This window comes from Gekko japonicus, unplaced genomic scaffold (genome assembly GCF_001447785.1).
Source record: "Gekko japonicus isolate JY-2015 unplaced genomic scaffold, Gekko_japonicus_V1.1 scaffold1855, whole genome shotgun sequence".
Taxonomy (NCBI): Eukaryota; Metazoa; Chordata; class Lepidosauria; order Squamata; family Gekkonidae; genus Gekko; species Gekko japonicus.
Genome location: NW_015176508.1, coordinates 77,277 through 96,469, shown reverse-complemented (window position 1 = coordinate 96,469; position 19,193 = coordinate 77,277). Strand labels below are relative to the sequence as shown.

Below are 19,193 nucleotides of genomic sequence, written 5' to 3'. Positions count from 1 at the left end.
CTGGACTGAGCCTCCATCCTTCTTTTTTGTTCAGAGGGGGGAGAGAGAGGCACTGTCATTTCTTTCCTTTCTGGAGACTGATTCCTGATTTGGGTGTCTCCCTTTGTCTGTCCGAAGACCCATATGAAGAACTGTTGCTCTGCCTAGACGCCTGCATGGCTTCGATAATCTCTTTCCTCATCTCTGCTTTGATCTAAGCCAGGAGGTTTGCCTTAGCGTCTTCCCCTGACAAATCCATGGCCTGGGTCTGGGAAGCCAGGGTGGAGGTGGAAGCCCGCAAGTTAGGCAGATCTAAATCAGAGACTACACTATCCAGTGGTTGGGAGGTGGCCAGGCCTGCCGTTGCTGCTGTTTTCCCACAAAAAAACAGGCATCCCGCTGAAGGTGAAAGTAGCAGGCAAAAAGAAAGTAAAAAATGGCTCCCTTCTGCCTCGGTACAGACCCCCCCCCCTCTATGGACAGGTCTTCCCACAATTCAGCTGGAGTCTAGAAGGCTGGGGTTGCTCCTCTGCTGTCTGTTACTGGTCCCTTTCAAGCTCGACTGAGAGCTGAGGTGCTCCTGAAGGCTATTGCAAACTCTACCGCTCCCTTGAGATAAGGGATGTCTGCGTGTGCTCCCAGCGCGAACGTTGGAGACCTCAGCAGGAGTCTGCAGTGAGGACCATGGCCACTAGGAAACTCCTAATGCCCTCAGCTCTGCAGTGGCGCAGGCAGTAAATACTCGCCAGCCTGCAATATTCCATTTGACCGAACAACCTTGGCTGTTCGAGTCCCACCGCAGCCGGGGTGAGCTCCTGGTCCTTGTCCCAGCTCCCGCCTACCCAGCGGTTCGAAAGCCTTAATCAAGTAGATAAATTGGGTACCTACTCACTAGGAGTGGGGGGGCACCCTTCTCTCCCTTGGCTGAAGTTCCACAGCGGCGGCGGCGGTAACAATGGCAGGCTGGCGAGGGGGCTGTGAGGAAAAGATGGTGGCGGCAGCGGCGAGGCAGCAACCAGGGGTGAGCGGCCCCGAAGGCTGGTGCGGCGGCGACATGGAAGGCGAAGGCAAGTGCCGAGCAGCCCTGGCCATCGTCTATTTCGGCTCCGCCGTGCCTGCGCCTCCACGTCACCGCGTTCCTCCGTGGCTCTGCCTCTGCTTCCGTTGTTGTTGGATCTCGCCACTCGATGTTCCACTCACTGGCCACCAGGGATCGCCTCACCACTGCTCCGTCACTTTCGTTGTTCCAACCACTCCGCTGTCGCCGCTGTCTACCGCTCCTTTGAGATAAGGGATGTCTGCGTGTGCTCCCAGCGCGAACGTTGGAGACCTCAGCAGGAGTCTGCAGTGAGGACCATGGCCACTGGGAAACTCCTAATGCCCTCGGCTCTATCCAGCTCACTGTCACTCTGATGCGGTGCGGGAGGGGGGCAGCTAGGCCATTCCCTTCCCATGGTAGCAAACAGCTACTTTCTTCTCTGGAGAAAACAAACTGGGACCGCTTCAGAGCACCACCAAAGACATCCTGCTCGGAAGGCAGGGCCAAAAAGACTGAGGTTTTCTAGGACAAGCCCCTCCCTCTCTGGGATCAAAAGAGCTCACTGACCCTGCCTTTGGAGAGGAGGAGCTGTAGCCCAGAAATGAGGACTGACCCACTCCCAGGACCACCAGAGAACACACCTCTGCAACAGCACAGATGTCCTCCTACCACAAGCCCTGTGTGAGTTACACCCCAGCCCACGACCAAACAGGCTTTCCACTTTTCTGACAACAGTGGTTTCAACATGACATGAACCCTGTTTTCTTTAGAGTTCAGAACATTTATCAAACAACAGTGGTTTCAACATGACATGAACCCCGTTTCCTTTTCCTTTAGAGTTCAGAACATTTATCACTGATTAAAACACTAAATACTAAAACACTAAACTGGGGTTCACAGCTTAAAATTGCACCACATTTTTTCTAAAAACCTATTCTCATTCATCTGCAAATAAGATGGTGCTTAACACAAAAAGTCACAATACAGATAGATGCAAAATCGATCCGCAACAACAGATACCCATCAAAAGCCCTTTCAGTATCTGCTGAAGGAGACCGACATTAACAGCCTCATGAATAAAGTAATTTTCACTTGCTGCCTAAATTCCAATAAGATCTGTAGCCTGATAGGCCTCCCTCAATAGGATGTTCCATTGCTGTGATACCAACAGCAGAGAAAACTCTAACCAAGCTGCCCACAAACCCATCTGTGCTGACAGCATGCCTAACCAAGGCTTCCCCAGGTGTGCTGAGAGTAAGGTGAAGTTGCTCCTGAAGATATCCTGGGTCTAAGGCATTTATAGCTTTTAAGCTATAAGTGGCTTCCAGTTAGAACTGGCACACCACTTGATTACTCAGTGTGTGATGATTTTCAGTTGAATGTGGGAACTACGGGAAATGACTTGGACCTGGCACTTGGCCAGGAATGGCCCTTTTATAAGCACAGGTCCTCATCTGATGCTGCACTCATCAAGTGGCAAGCAGGCATGCGTGGATCATGTCATGCTTCCGGATTTGCTTGCCCAGATAGTATTTTGCATTAAAGGAGTACAAAAGATGCTCCAGTTTGCAGGCAAAACTGTGCATGCATGACTATGGCTGCATTTGAGTGTAGCTGATCATGCCTGATCACACACCAGTTTGGCTCATTCTCTGCTTGCTGTGTGAGCGGGGTGTCAGCTGTTCAGAAACCTACTTGGATGCATCTGAGTGAATGTGGATTGATCTGCTTTGGCACAATTACCACCATTTGTCACACAAGTATATTACTTTCTTATTCATTTACTTCCTTCCCCCAAGAGGATCCAAAGCAGCTCCCCTCTATTTTATCCTCACAACCATCCTGTGAGATGGGTAAGACTGGGAGTGTGTGAGTGGCTCTTGCAGCTGCTGCCACCACTACTGGGTTGAAAAAGAAACACAGTAACCCCCCCCCCCTTTCCTGATTTTTGAGTTGAGACTTACTAGTTGCAAGGATTAAGTCACCTCATCTGTGTGCCTTCAGTGTCTGCGTGCCATGAACCCAGCTAATTTACTATCTATTCTTGAATAGATACTATTAACTGTGCAAATGCAACAGTGCAGGCAAGTGTAATCTAGGAGACATCACTCATTTGAAGGATGCGTCCCATTGCACAGCTCCAGATAGGGGACAAAAGCAAATGATTCTGTGCCTTGGGAGATTTCTCTTTGCTGGTAACTGAAGTGACTTAGTCCTTGCAAAAGCAGCTGCAACAGCCTGGCCCTTTTACACGGGGCTACCATGTAGGCACAAAACTGCCCAGCATGATGTTATGCTCCAAACAAACAGAGGGGATCCAATCAGGAGCTGCCCTTGCATGGTGATTGTGCTGAAGTTCACATCATGCCTAATTAAGCTGGAGAAATCATAGAGAAATTGTGAAGTCAGTAATGTCTTCAAATTAACTGTCATGTACAGGCAGATACTGCATTGTTGAGTCTGATATCAATTTGGCTATTTTCCAAGTGTAGCTTTGAGAAAGCTTTTAATGAAGCATTTTAATAAAGCTGCTACTTGCCTTAAAAGCCAACTGTATTGTTTGCAAGGTTTTGGATGGTCTACAGACTACTGACAAAGCAGTTACATATTCTCGCAAGTCAATCAGACCATTTTCCTTCTGCAAAAGGAAAAGGATCAAAGTTATATTACTGATTTCAGAGAAAGCAGCTAGTGGAAAAAATGCTGTAAAGTTTTCACATCACAAAAGTTCATATGAAGGTTTCTGCAAAGAGGCTTGCAAATGCAGATTCCTAAAGACCACAATTAAAACACCTACCAATATCCTTATTTTAAACAAAAAAAGAGAGAGAGAGAGAGAATTAAATAATCAGTGCATACTTAGAATCAGAGAATCACAGAGTAGGGAGGGGCCAGACAGGCCATCCAGTCCAACCCCCTGTCTAATGCAGGATCAGCCTAGAGCATCCCTGACAAGTGTTTGTCCAGTCGCTGCATAAAGACTGCCAGGGAGGGAGGGGGGGCTCACCTCCTCCCTAGTTACTAATCACAATGGACTTCACTTGGTTACACATTATCTTCTACTGGAATGACAGAACACAGTCCAGTAAGATAGAATGTGAAACTAACAGTGTATCTTAGCATAGTAGTTCCAAAACTAATCAGCAAAAGGTGAGCAACAACTAATCAAACAGCTCATTAAGGCTACACACTAAAAGAACAGGCAAAGGCATGTGCATAAGACCTTTGGGACAGAACAGTCATGTTTTCAGGAACTATTTTCTTAATATAAATGGATACTTCCTGTACTACAGCTATGTTAACTGCAAATAAAAATTAATATTGCATTCTTATTATAACTTGTGAAAGTTGTCAAAAAATTTAAATACGGCAACAAAAGTGATTTATTCAGAAAAAAACTGAACGTGTGGTTTACCTCATCAAAAAGTGCGAACATGTTTTCTACTGTGTCAGAAACGGGGACTTCCAGGTATGCCGCGAACTCTTTGAGATTGACTTTTCTCTTTTTTATTCTCCTGGCACTTTCTGAGTATTTATTAAGCTCTTTTTCAAGCCTTTCTGGCTTTAACCTAAAAACAGAGAAGAAAACAGTTTATTCTCCACAGTGTTCCAGACGATTCTAGTCGGGCTTGATTCAAATGCAGGTGTGCACTTTCGAAGCCCCCCTAGGCGTCTTGAGGCACACAGTTAGCATTCCTATATCAGATCCTTTATCTCCTGACAACAGTTACACCTCAATAATGTTTTTGGTTCTTTGGGTATAGAACGGACCTTTGGACGTTTACCTTGAAAGCTCCTTCTCCTCTGCGGAAAGAAAGACATCTTATGGGTGATTCCCACTGTCCATTTAGGGAGGCAGGACCTAAATTCTTCCTCTTCCTGTGACGTGGAAGTTGCCCCTCTCTTTCAGTTCTGGCAACTCTGAGAAGCAGTAAGAATGTATGACAACTATCCTGTGTAAGCTAGAACTTCAGAGAACAGTAACAGCCATAGCAATGGTAAAAGATAACCAGAGAAATTCAGGTAAGTGGTAGGTATATGAAAGGTTTGAAGCTCATAGTTTGAAGAAGAGTTCAGGAGGGCAAGATGTCTCCCCTTCCTCAGAGAAGGACCTTCACAGTAGAATCATAGAATGTTAGAATTGGAAGGTCATTTGCAGGTCATCTAGTCCTATGGAAGGGACCTTGCAGGTCATCTAGTCCTACCCCCTGTACTCTGCAGGAGCACAGCCGAAAGACAGCCCTACAACATATCCAAAAGATGGTTGTCCAGCCTCTGCTTGAAAACCTCCAGTGAAGGAGCATCCACCACCTCCCGAGGCAGTCTGTTCCACTGTTCAACCACTCTTACAGTTAGGAAGTTTCTCCTGATATTTAGCCAGTATCGACTCCCTTATAATTTCCATCCGTCTTGCAATCTGGAGCAAGAGAGAATAGATCTGCTCCATCTTCTACATGACAGCCCTTCAAATATTTGAAGACTGCAATCATGTCCCCTCTAAGCCTTCTCTTTCCCAGGCTAAACATACCCATCCTGGTTGCCCTCTTCTGGACACGCTTGAGCTTGTCAACATCCTTCCTAAAATTTGGTGCCCAAAACTGGACACAGGACTCCAGGTGAGGCCTGACCATAGCAGAATAGAGCGGAATTACCACCTCCCGTGATCTGGACTCAATACTTCTGTTAATGCATCCTAAGAGTGCATTAGCTTTCTTCGCAGTCACATCACACTGCAGGTTCATGTTCAGCTTGTGATCAACCAGAATACCTAGATCCCTTTCACATGAGCTGCTGTCAAGCCAAGTCCCTCCCATTCTATATCTGTGTCTCGTTGAGTACGATTTTTCAACCAACCATGAATCCATCCAACAGTTGCACCATCCAGTTCACATTTAACCAGCTTATCCTCAAGGATATCATGAGAGACTTTGTCAAGTGCTTTACTGAAATCTAGGTACACTATGTTCACAGCATTGCCAGAGTCTACCATTTTAGTAACTCTGTCAAAAAAGGAGATAAGGTTGGTCTGGCATGACTTATTCTTGATAAACCCATGCTGGCTACTACCAATTAACTCATTCCGATCAAGGTGTTCACAGACAGAGCATTTAATAATATGCTCTAGAATATTCCCAGGTATTGATGTCAAATTGACAGGTCTGTAATTTCCCGGGTCCGTCTTTTTTCCCTTCTTGAAGATCAGGACAACATTCGCTCTTCTCCAGTCTTCCAACACAACACCAGTACTCCAGGACATCTCAAAGATTAGAGCCAGAGGCTCTGAAATAACATCTGCAATTTCTTTTAGCACCCTGGGATGCAAGCCATCTGGTCCTGGAGATTTTTTTTCCCATTGAGTGCCCATGAGTTCTTGTATTGTGAGAAAAGGGAGAAAAGTACCTCTTTCTCTACCTGCTCTTTCCCATGCATAATCTTATAAACCTCAATCATGTCACCCCTCAGCCGTTGTTTCTCCAAGCTAAAGAGCCCCAAACGCTTTAACCTGTTTTCATAGGGAAAGTGTTCCAACCCTTTTATCATTCTAGTTGCCCTTTTCTGCACTTTTTCCAATGGTATAATATCCTTTTTGAGGTGTGGTGACCAGAACGCTACACAGTACTCTAAATGAGGTCACACCATTGATTTATACAGGGGCAATATGATACTGGCTGATTTGTTTTCAATTCCCTTCCTAATAATCCCCAACATAGCGTTGGGCTTTTTTACTGCAGTCGCACACTGTCTCGACATTTTCAGTGAGTTATCTACTACAAGATCTCTCTCTTGGTCAGTCTCTGCCAGTTCGGACCCCATCAATGTGTATTTATATTTAGGATTTTTTGCTCCAATGTGCATCACTTTGCACTTGGCCACACTGAACCCATTTGCTACGTTGACGCCCACTTGCCCATCCTTGACAGATCCCTTTGGAGTGTCTCACAATCCTCCCTGGTTCTCACCACCCTGAACAACTTCGTGTCATCTGCAAACTCCAACCTGTAGACTTGTAACACCTGATAATGTACTCTCCAAACCACCTACTTAGGGTAGATGTAGATACTCTTAGTTCCAAGGAAAACTTCCTGGAGAGGACAACTCAGGGTCGGTCCTCCGTACTACTCTATCATTGCGGAACATAAAAGGTTCCTGATAATCAGAAAATAGCTTAAACCTCAGACATCCTACAAGCTGAGGAATGCGAATCCATGGGCTCAAAGGGGACCCTGGACCTTGAGTACTACACTTAGGCTCCAGGTCGGGAAATGGATAGCCTGGGGCAGCTATTCTCTTCAGGCATCTCCTAGTGTGAGGATATAGGGACAGGGTGTTTCCTTTCCTAGTATCCCTGAAGGCAGAGAAAATCTTTCTTTAAGGGCACAATTGACTGAACCCTTTGTCCAACCCTCCTGTAGGAAAAGGAGTACCTCTCTAACTGATTCAGAGAGAGGCTCTATTATTTGATTCAGGCACTCAGCCTGAAAGGACCAACCTGGAGTTACAGTGGACTCTTTGTGGAACCTTCCCTGGATGCTAGCCTGTGCTCAACCCCCAGGTTGTTTGGTTTAGAAGACCCAGGGGAGGATACTGCATCAATCCTTGCAGAGGAGCAACCTCCCTTGGCAGGAGATGCCAAAGGTTCTTAGAGGAAAGCCTCCTCAGGTCCTGATACTGTGACCTCCGCGGCAAAAAGAGGGTGCCACCTGGGTGGTTTCCGCCCCTTTGACTGGAGAACTAGGGTACAAACCTCTGCATCAGCTGTAAAGAAGGAAAAGGATACAATAGCTGGTTGGCCATTCACAACTTGAGGTGCCTATCCGGATGGCTTGAGATGACTTTGTTCTTGCCATTAACTTTTTGGGACTTGGCAGTTTCGATTAGTGGCAAAGAGGTCCTGGAAAGCCAGGAGACCTAGCCGTAGCACCTGGATTCTCCCTCTGCTACCCAGACCTTGGTAAAGCACACTGGGCGCTGAGACCGAAGGAAAAATTGTAGGCAGCCATGGTGAGCCTCTTGACTGGTTCCATACAGATATGCCTCTGATAGATCAGTTGAGGCCAGGAAGTCTCCATTCCAACTTACTTCCTCATTCTGACTTACTTCCTGTTCAGCCACTTGAAGCCTAGAATGACCCCCCATTATCCTTGTGCCTCTGGCACTGGGGCTGCTCCTGTGTCCAGGAGATAGGGGACGGCCTACTGTCGAAGGAAAAAGAAATTCCCCTGGGTGCAAGGATTCCTTGGAACGTGTGCCTCTGGCACTGGGGCTGCTCCTGTGGTCCAGGAGGTAGGGGGCGGCCTACTGTTGAAGGAAAAAGAAATTCCTCTGGGTGCAAGGATTCCTTGGAACTGCACGATTCCAATGGGCGAGCTGGCTACAGGCAGTTGTTCTACTGCTGCTTTGACTGCCATCTCCCCATGGCATTACAAACAGATCTCGAAAGGGAGGAAGGCAGTTCTTGGACATACCATCTTCTCCTTCTAAAAGTAGAGGACTTCTTTTCCTTTTCTTTGTTCTCTTTGTCCTTTTCTGCCACAAGGTATTAGGCCATACCTTCACCAATTAAATAAACCCCTTTAAGGGGACATCCGTCACCCTTGTCAGATGTCCAGGACTAGGCAGCTCTGGTGAATGAGCAGCAAGCCATGGAAGCTCTACATGCTGTTGAGGGAGCTTCAAGGTCTTTGAGTAAAGCCTGTTAGGTCCATGTATCACAAGGATCCTTAAGAAGACTGTCTGCCTCCTATGAATTAGAGCACAGGCAAGCCACTGAGCCATCCACTAGTAACAGTTGGAATCTCTTTAATGCCTCTAGTACCAAGGAGTAAACCGGGGGGGGGGGGGAGAACAAATGGTTAACTTTTGGTCTAGCAAAAATGTCCCATTCAGTATTTAATGTTGTTGTTGTTGTTCAGTCGCACAGTCGAGTCCGACTCTTCGCGACCCCATGGACCAGCTCCCGCCAGGCCCTCCTGTCTTCCGCCGTCCTCTGAAGTTGGCTCAATTTCATGTTCGTTGCATCAATGACACTGTCTAACCATCTCATCCTTTGCTGTCCCCGTCTTCTTTTTTACTAAGTATTTAATACTTAGTAAAAAAAAAAAAAAGGGCAGGGAGAGGAATCCCAGTGCCGCCCCGCCCCCCCATGGAGAGAACTCTGACTCAGCCATCTGGAAATTATGGACTGGGTCCTCCCCCTTTAGAGATTGCTTGAGATCTCCAATATATGTGGTATGTGAAAAATTGCCTTGTCCTGAATCAGACCATTGGTTCATAAAGGCTAGTACTGTCTACCCAGACTGGCAGTGGCTCTCCAGGGTCCCAGGTTGAGGTCTTTCAAATCACTTACTACCTGATCCTTTCAACTGGAGATGCCAGGGATTGAACCTGGGACCCTCTGCATACCAAGCAGTTGTCCTGTCACTGAGCCATGGCCCCTTCCTTGGAAAGTATTTGGTGTAGACCTCCTGAAAGGAGCCTGCTTGCACAGAGGTAACCCATAGGCTATTCCTCTGGCTGCTCCCAATCCTCTTTAAGGGATGAGGAATCAAACACCTCAGAATCTTCATTCTGATGATAACCCAATAGGAGGCAGGACTCCCTGCTACACCCGGGTAAAACAGCTGAATGGAAGATAGCTTCCCTGTCAGGTGGGAGACCTTGGAGGAATTCTTGTGTCTTGGTAGGACAGACTACTGGCCTCCTTTATTTCCCTCCCTGATCCAAACTAGTAAATTGGCTTGAGCATTTAAAAAACCTAAGGGGATCTGGGAATGAGGCTCTTTCCTTTGCATTTCCAGGTGGGAACCTGGGAATGAGTTGGAGGTTGGGAAATTAGGAGTTCTCTTGGCATACACCTCCTGAAGGCTCTGAGACCATGCTTTCTGGAGGTCGTGATGCAGAGAGGCCCACCTGTGGCGACACCTCCTGACTAAATGGAGGCTTTCCCAGAGGGTGAAAGCTCCAGAAACTTTAAACTGGCTTCAGCCTTAACAGGAGAGACGGAGAGAGTTGAAGCTGAAGGCAGGGCAGACTCCTCTTCTCAAAGCCAGCCCTTCTGCAACCCTACATGCTGTGCTGAGGGCCAAGGCACTGCTGTGTGGCTGCTTCCTGCCCTTCAAGCCCCTTAGAGGTGAGAAAAGGGGAGGGAACACCAGCCCCCAGGGCTGGGGAGACTCCGCAAAAGCACCAGATTGGGAGATGCCACTGGCAAGTGGGAGGGGCACTGTGATCGGCTCCTAGTTTCTCTCTGCTGCCAGTGTGCAATAGGGAATGGGGGAACGCCATCTCTGCCCTTTCCTGCCTTGCAGAACTCCTCCCCAAGAACTGAAACTGAAAAAGGATCTTCTAGGCCATGAGACCAGTCCTTGCAATAAACTCGTGAGGTCTAACCGAGCTTCTGGAAGGCCATAACTGTCTCCATGCAGATCCTCTGCTTTGCAGCCAGTGCCTCCCGACCTCTTGGGAGCCACGCGGAGGGCAAGGGTACTCCAGGGCATTTGTAGCTGGTTCTACACGCCCAGGGTGATGGGGAGGGCTCCCAGGCTGAGGCCATCCAGGCCTTTGAGACACACTGGTTGGCTCTGACTGGACCAGTCTTACCGTAGATGCAGCTAGCGCACTCTCCCCACCAGACTCCCCTTCCACTGGGCTGTCTTACTGCAGTTCAGGTCGGGTCACTGGGGCTCTCACGGCTCCTCTGTCGCTCCAACTGAGCCAGCCCCTCCCTGGCCTGTAGAAGCTTGCCGAGGTCTCAGTGCTACTTCAACGGGCTCCCGCAGGCCCTACCGCGCCCCTGAGATTATCGGGGTGTGTGTGTTCCTGGCCTGAAGGCTGGAGACCTCAGTGGGAGTCTGCAGTCCGGTGTGAGCGCCACGGAGCTCCCAAGTGTCGTTGGTCTTCACGCTCGCTCGCTGCCTCTCCTAGGCAACAACGGGTGAGGGAGTGAACCCGTCCCTTCCTGTACGAGCCTCTTTCTCATGAGGACTTGCTAGAAGTCCTTGAAGGTACGCTGGTTTGATGGGATCACACAGCAACAGACATCCTGCCGCTAGGCAGGGCCCAAAAAGACTGGAAACTTCTGGGACAACCTCCCCTCTGGGATCGCAAAGATCGACAACCCTGCCTGCGGAGGAACTATGTCCCCAAAAGTGAAGACTGTCCCAACCCTAGGACCACTGGAGAAGAGGAAGAATTTAGTTCCTGCCTCCCTAAATGGATGGTGGGAATCACTCATAAGATGACTTCCACCTCAGAGGGAGAACACAAGTAAAAGTATCACTAAAGCATTTTTGCTTACATTTTATCTTAAAAAAACTCCACATAGCCATTAACATTAATTCAAACAAATATTATAGTACCTTTCATGGATTCTGCATAGATAATTAAAGGATAATGACTACGTGAGTCCTAAGCATTTATCTTGCCCCAAAGCAAGCAGGTTTCACAAGATTAGGAGCATCTTCAAAGAAGACTCTCTGTACCAATGCAGATTCACCTATATATAAGTTTCCCAAACAGTCTCTAACAATAGGTCACTGTCACACCTGACAGGGATCACATTCTTGACTGATAACTTCAAACACCGTACAGAGTTATCTCTTTAAAAGGATATGCAAAAATAGGTTGCACTTACCTGCAACTGTTGTTCATCTTCTGTGCAGGCTCACATGGGACTACAGAGACCAGCCATGGCGAAGAGTACTCTAAGCTTTATAGACGATTCAAAGAGTTCCCATTCCCTGTCTCGCACCAGAGTTTTCCCGCCCAAACAGAGGCAGGGACAGTGTTTGTCCCTCAGGCCCCCCCCCCCGCCACCATGGAGAACATAGGCCCTCAGATCAAGCAGCCCACAGCGGGGAAAAGAGGGAGGGATGTGTGCCTGCACGGAAGACCATTCGATGAGCAACAGTTACAGGTAAGTGCGACCCTGTTTTCATCGTTATGGCTTCTGCGCAGTCCCACATGGGAAAGTAGCAAGCTCACTTACCAAGGAGGTGGGTGCAGACTGATTAGCGAAAAAGCAACTGCAGCACTGCCCTCCCCACAGCCGCCTCATTTCTGGAATTTATATTGATGTCGTATCTCATGAACGTGGATGGAGGTCGACCAGGAAGCAGCATTGCAGATGTCATTTAGACAGGCCTTGCCAAGAAAAGTCACTGAAGATGCTGAGCTTTGGTGAATTGAGCTTTGACTGGAAAGGGGAAAGCCACACCAACCACCGTATGCACCAAGTTCACTGCTGAAACAACCCATTTGGGCAGGTTTTGAGACAACACCGCTTCCCCTTTACTAGGGCCAGCAAAGTATACAAATAAGTTCTGGTCTTTCATAAAACTTTTATATGCTGTAAATCAAAGAGGAGAGCCCTTCTGACATCTAGAGTTTGTTCTGCTATGGAGACCGGTGTTGGGGGGGGGGGAAACAACTGGGCATAAATTAAGCAGACCTTTGACGTATCTCTCGGACTGAGGGGCTCAGTGACGTGAAAGGTTGATAGGGCTGGCATCTGCACTTTTAAAGATGACACTGACAAACCAGCATCTTTGAGAGACAATAAATATTAAAAAATGTCTGATGGGGGTAAGACTCAGGTTGGTCCTTAAAGGGGTGGCCCCTACTCCTTGGAAATGGATTGTAAATAAAGGCTGTTGAAAGACCATTCATGGTCTGCTCTTGCCTTCCTGCTTAGAGCATCCGCTGTGACACTGTATTGCCCTGCTATGTGAATGGTGTAAAGGAATATGGGCCCTACTTTATCACCCGGATCTCCAGTAGGTTAATATGTGACCCAGATTCCACCTCAGACCACCACCCCCTTGACACAGAAGTGACCCCAATGCACCCCCCAGCCTCACAGGGAGGCATCGGAGAAGACCTCTGTGTCATGTGGATGTGTACCCAACTCTTCGTCCTTGAAAAGACTGGGATCCTGGGACCACCAAGTAAGTGAGCTAGGGATGGATCGAGGAATAGATGACCTAAGCCATTGAGGGTCAGAGCTGATTTTAAATTTGCGAATTGAACCAATTTTAGAATGGCCTCAATGTGTAGTCCTGTGTGAGGAACCACTGCAGTTGTTGATGGTTGATGACCAGGTACATTCTGTGCCTGTTGCACAAGCGGTACAGGCAGTGGGGGCACCTCAAAAACGTCATCCTTTGAGGACCGAGGAGGCTCTGGAGATCTCGGTGACAGTGATAGGAGTCTGAGGGTGAGGAACTTGCTCTACTCCATTCCTTGATGGTAAAGTTCTGCATCATGGAGGCGAGGAGTCCCAGCATCGAGGCACTGGCAACTGTTGATGTTGAGGTGGTGGAGATTGTTAACACCGAGGTGACTGTTGGTGCTAACAGGAAACTAAAGTGGCATGTTTTGCCTCTCTCTTTCTTTGGGGAGGCGGTTCTGATGCCTCCTTTGTGCTTACGGCACCTTATCTGCCGGATCTGATGTCGGTGTGGAGGGCACAGACACTTCTGAGGGTGTTCAAGGCCTTTCTCTGGATGAGCCAGGTGCTTTTTGCAATGAGTGTCAGGGGCTCTTTCCCCACAGCACTGCCTTAACTTTACTGGCCCTTTCATGCCAGACTTGGGGCCACAAGCCGCAGTTTTGTGTCCTTCCCCCAGATGGAGCAGATACGTGCTGTGCTCGTCATTCTGGGCCATTTTGGTCCTGCACTCCTTAAAGAGAGGTAGCCTATTTTTTAAAGAGAGCTATATTTCAGGCTTACAAGTGGACAGATTGAAGAAAAAATCCTGAGGCAACGCAAGCTTCAGAATGCATCCTCTCCCCACAGCACTGAAGAGAGAACTGAGGAAGGAGAACTCTCTCTACCTCCGTCATGCGCCCATTTGAGCATGAGACGGAGGGAAGGGGGAGCACTCCTAATGCTTTTTGAATCGTCTAGAAAACTTTAGATCCTCTTCTCCATGGCTGGCCGGTGCAGTCCCATATGTGCCTACACAGAAGCCACAATGAAAAATGCATTCTTGCTATTTTAATAATAATATAAAAAATAGTGATTATAATTTTTTAAAAGTATGATTAGTTGTATCCCAACTGATATACCTCATCGTCACTTCTGTATTTAGTTGGACATATCTGAGATGCATAGATGCTTCTTGCACCTGAGCCCAGATACATATATCTAATGATATCTACAACATATTTGTCTGTTACTCCTTTGTTCTTTACTCCTGTAGGAACACTCCTAATGCTTTTTGATATCTACAACAGGTCATATTTGTCTGTTACTCCTTTGTTCTTTACTCCTGTCCAAGGCTGTTTTATTCTGGGTGTCTGGATTCTTTACTTTGCATATTTAGCTGACAGCCGAGGCAAGCCCTATTTCTGACCTGCAAAAACATCCTTCATTATCTTTTTAGTCAAGACCAGCGACTGTTCCCCTACATGCAATAGGGCTGCACTTACTGGTAACTGCTGTCTATCAAGTGGTCACCTGTGCGATCACACATGGGTACTGTGTGTGTACAGGTCTGTTGCAGAGAGGTATCTTTAAAGCTCAAAGAGCCTAGAGAGGCTCTGTTCCCTCCCACACACTGTTCCCCACCTTTTTCTGTGTGATAAGGAGGGGGCAATCCCAGCGCCCGTTCACCATTTCCCATCTACTGCCGCAAGAGTGAGGTAGACCACTGTTTAGTTAAGAGCTCACAGCAGGGCAGGAGGGAGGGATGTGTGACTGCACATGTGACCACTCGATGAACAATCGTTACAGGTAAGTGCAACCCCCATTTTCATCGTTCTGGTACCTGTGCAGTCCCACATGGGAGCCAGCTTACAATTCTAAGGAAGAGAGGTGTGAGCTCAAGGTTGAATAGAGACTGTGGTGTGGTACTGCTCTGCCGACAGCTGCCTCTCCTATGTCATCCATGTCCATGAACTGGTGTCTTGCAAAGGTGCAGGAGGACCATGTTGCAGCCTTGCAGATGGGACAGATGGAGAGACCACAGCAGAAAGCAGCAGATGTAGACTGCACTTGAGTGGAGTGAGCAAGGAGCTCCAGCAGACGGTCTAATTCATAACACTGTTTGACACATGTGATTATCCATCTAGAGATGGATTGGGCTGACAATTTACCCCCAAGTTAGAGCCCACAAAGGACATGAAAAGGTTGTTGTCTTTCCTAAAAGGTTCTGTCCTATCTAGATAGAAGAGAAGTGAGCTAGAAACATCTATGAAGTGGAGGCTGCATTCTGTCATCATGAGGTTGTGGGTACAACCCCAGCAGAGTCACATCTTGGATCCAGTGGAATCTGGATGTCACCGTGGGGAGGAACTGGAGTGAGAAGCAGAGGATCGCCCTAGAATTAAATACTTCCAGGAGGGAGGGAGTCATGCGGCAGTGCTTGTGACTCACTGGTCCTCCTGGCTGAAGTGACGGCTAGTAGGGATACCATTTTCACAGTCAGGAGACGAAGGGAGCAGGCAGCCATGAGCTTCAATGGTTTCCCCATAAGCTGCGAAAGCACAAGTGAGAGGTTCCATTAGGGTTCTGGAGGAGCGGCTGTGAGAAATTGGCTCAGCAGCCTGTGACGGAATGAAAGATCTGGGACCAGTAGAATGTAAACAAGGAACACTGCGGAGTCACACGACTAAGTGAGGAGGGGGCCATTTGGCTCAGAACACTCAGTGACTGACACGCTGGCGGATGCATCTCCCAGACCTCCCGGGGATGTGATCTGCGCACCAGCAGAAAGGAGGGGGGGGGGCGACAGGTCGCTACCCCCCGGAGCCTTGGCATAAGGCTCCTAGCCACGGGGCTTTTGAGGGGTGACCTCTTCACCAGCACGATGCTGGGGAATTGAGGCGCTCCTCTGCCCTGACGGTCCTGCCACTGAGTGTCCATATGGATCTAGAGCCGCTGACCGGGACAAGCGTCGGAGATCGAGCGTTTTGAATGTGTGCCGAGCTACATGATAAAAAAGACTCTGTCTCCACTTTAGTATACATGACTGTAATAGTCCCAAATTTGAAAGAAGTACTATTAAAGATGTGTTCTGTTACAACCTATTTTAGTTAATTTTAAATTGAAATTGAAAGATTATTATGTGTTAGAAATTTACAAAGCTTTCTTAAACAATGCAATTGTAAATGTTTACATTTGATCAACCTACTCACCCAAGGCTTCGCACAAGTTTCGCAAATTCTAAGAGACAGGTGTTTGAAGGGAGACGGAGTTGCCCTTCAGCCAAAGCTAGCTGGCAGTCTTCAAAGGTATAGTCTGTTACCAAAATTCCCAAGGCCCTTTAGTAAAGGAAGTGGGCGTTTTTTTACTACAGTGTATTTTATTAAACATTCACATAAAGCGACAATTGCTTTTAATCAAAATCTAAAGCATACGTATTATTGAAAAATGCAATGCAAAATACAGCATTTCAAGGGAAAACAAGCTTCCAACACAGTATACTATAAACCCCTACAACTTGAAAAATGGGACACAATTTATTTAGTACATTTTTATCCTGCCCTTTCTCCAAGGATCCCAGGACAGTGTACGTGTTCTCCCTTTATCCCCAAGGTCACTTGGCATGTTTTATGACAACCAGGGATCTGAATCTGGTCTTCTCTGTTCCAATCCAGCCCTCTAGCCACAAGACCATATACAATGAGGGCAGATTTGTCCACAACTCTTAAATCACCATGTCTCCCTTCTGTGCATTTGCCTCTCAGCTGTGGAGCAAGGTGGGCTGGATGCATGCTTTTAAATGTTTATTAAAGGCTCCCTCCACAGTAGATTAGTGCTGATAAGACAAAAAACCCCCCAACAATAATGGCAACAGCTGATGTAGTCTGGTAGAGACTGTCTCAGACTTGCACTAAGCTTGAGTTCAAATCCTGATTAATTCATCACTTCTGTCACTCTCTGGATCTCTGAACACTGATTAATTTGGAAAAGGATGGTGGAGACCTTTCCAATGCTGAAGTATTACAGAAATGATTAATCACTATCAGCACCATTACAGTGCAACTCTAATTGTACTATTACTACTGCCCAATATGAGAATTGCTTCCCACTGCATTGTCATTGACAACAACTGCAACACATTGTGCCTGTCAAGCTCCAGAGACTGGCCACTGGCTGAGTTAGAAATAATATCCTCCTTCCTAGGAAGCTGACCCGGGTTTGGAGAAGTTCACATCACCCTAGGTTGGCTTCTGGAAATGACTTATGGATGGATGGATGGATGGGAAAAACAGGTTGTTTACCTGTAACTGATTATCTTCAACTGGTCATCTGTGCATTCACACCCATGGGATCCAGTGCGCCTGCGCTGATCCGATTGGTGGCGTACAAAGCTCACATCAGAATTTTTGCACCTCCACCCTGGGCCTGCGCGGGAACCCTACCACACATGTCCAGTGGGGTGGGGCACGGACATCCCGCCAGTTCCTTCTGATCGCTGTACAACAAAAGATAGAGAACTGACAGCAGTGGGGAAGGAAGGAAGGGCGGTGTGAATGCACAGATGACCACTCGAAGATAAACAGGTTGCTCACCTGTAACTGATGATCGAGTGGTCATCCGTGCAGTACCACACATGGGTTGGGCACCTGCGCACGACCTCGACCAGAGAACATTCCAGAGCTTGCCTCAGTAGTTTTTTTGGCAAGCTCTTTTCTCGCCCTGGTGAGCAGACACGCACTGCGCATGCCTGGAGCGGGGGAGAGAGCTGCCTCCCACTCAGTTCCTTCGACCGCTACAGGTAAGTCCCATCAACTCAAGGTAAGTGGGGAAGGCTGGGTGGGACTGTGGTACTGCACAGATGACCACTCGAAGATCATCAGTTACAGGCAAGCAACCTGTTTATCTTCATCATGGTCTCTGTGCAGTCCCACACATGGGTGACTAGAAGAGCTGAACCAGGTGGAGGAGGGAGCTGGCAGCTGCAAGAGACAATAAACAGGTTAGGACATAGCAGTATGATTTCAATTTATAGGTCCTACCTGAGGAAGCAGAAGCATCAGGCGAAGAGAGATCGGAGCACCGCCTGGCCAAATGCAGCATCCCGTCGAGCTCAAACATCGAGTGCATAGTGGGACACGAAGGTCGATGTCAAAGACCACGTAGCTGCAGCACAGACGTCTTCCAATGGGACACCGGTGAGGAAGGCCATAGAAGTCGAAACTGCTCTTGTCAAGTAAGCAGTGATAGAAGTGGGTACAGGTTGGTTTGCCAACTCATAGCAAAGGGCTGTGGTGGAGGTAACCATTTGGACAGTGTTTGAGAGGAGACTGGTTCACCCTTGGACAAAGAGTCATAGGCAACAAAAAGCCTTGGGAGACTTTCGAAAAGGCTTTGTTCTATGGAGATAAAAGCAGAGCGCCCTCCGGACATCGAGGCAATGCAAGGCTCTCTGAGGTGCGTCAGTCGGGTTCAGAAAGAAAGTGGGTAAAACAGAAGACTGAGAGAGATGAAAGGCAGAAACGACTTTAGGGAGAAAAGAGGGATCTGGCCGGAGAACTACCTTTTCCTTGTGGAAAATTGTATATGGGGGATCTGCATGCAAGGCAGAAAGTTCCCCTACCTGGCGAGCCGTAGTAATAGCAATTAAAAATGCCATCTTCCACGAGAGGAGGCGAAGATCCACAGAAGCCATTGGCTCAAAGGGCTTAGCCATGAGTTGCGTCAAAACTAGAAACAAACTCCAGGAGGGCACGAGCGGCTTTCAAGGCGGGCAGAGACGAAGGAGCCCTTCAAGGGAAGACTTTGTCAGGCTGTGTGAAAAGACAGTAGAACCCTGTATTAAGGGGTGATATGCCAAAATGGCAGCCAGGTGGACTCTTAGAGAAGAGTATGCAAGGCCTGAGTCCTTCAAGGACACGATGTAGGAGAAAATCTTCCACAGAGAAGTGTGGGTTGGATCGAAGGAGCGTTGCAAGGCGTGAGATTGGAACCTGAGCCACTTCAGACGATAGGTATTGCGGGTCGTCAGTTTCCTTGCATTAAGCAATACTTCGAGACTTCAGGTGGGAAGTCTACTGAAGAATCTTCCACACCGTCAGCTTGAAGAAGGTTGGGTAGTGGTTGGGTAGTGGTGGAGGATCCGGCCTCGATCCCCAGACAGAAGATCTGGCACACAAGGGAGATGATGGAACCGACCGTTGGAGAGCCGGAGGAGGTGTGGGAACCACACTTGGCGTAGCCACCGAGGGG

At 47.9% G+C, this 19,193-nt stretch overlaps 1 protein-coding gene across 1 annotated transcript in view; it reads right to left on the bottom strand.

Moving 5' to 3' along the window:
• LPCAT1 (lysophosphatidylcholine acyltransferase 1) overlaps positions 1-19,193 on the bottom strand; it is a 75,713-nt gene that overhangs the window by 14,967 nt on the left and 41,553 nt on the right. The window contains exons 9-11 of the mRNA XM_015427345.1: positions 16,157-16,282; positions 4,434-4,587; positions 3,558-3,656 (exon numbers count right to left, since the gene is read on the bottom strand). Coding sequence (XP_015282831.1) covers positions 3,558-3,656; positions 4,434-4,587; positions 16,157-16,282 — 379 coding nt within the window. The remainder of the gene's footprint in view (positions 1-3,557; positions 3,657-4,433; positions 4,588-16,156; positions 16,283-19,193) is intronic.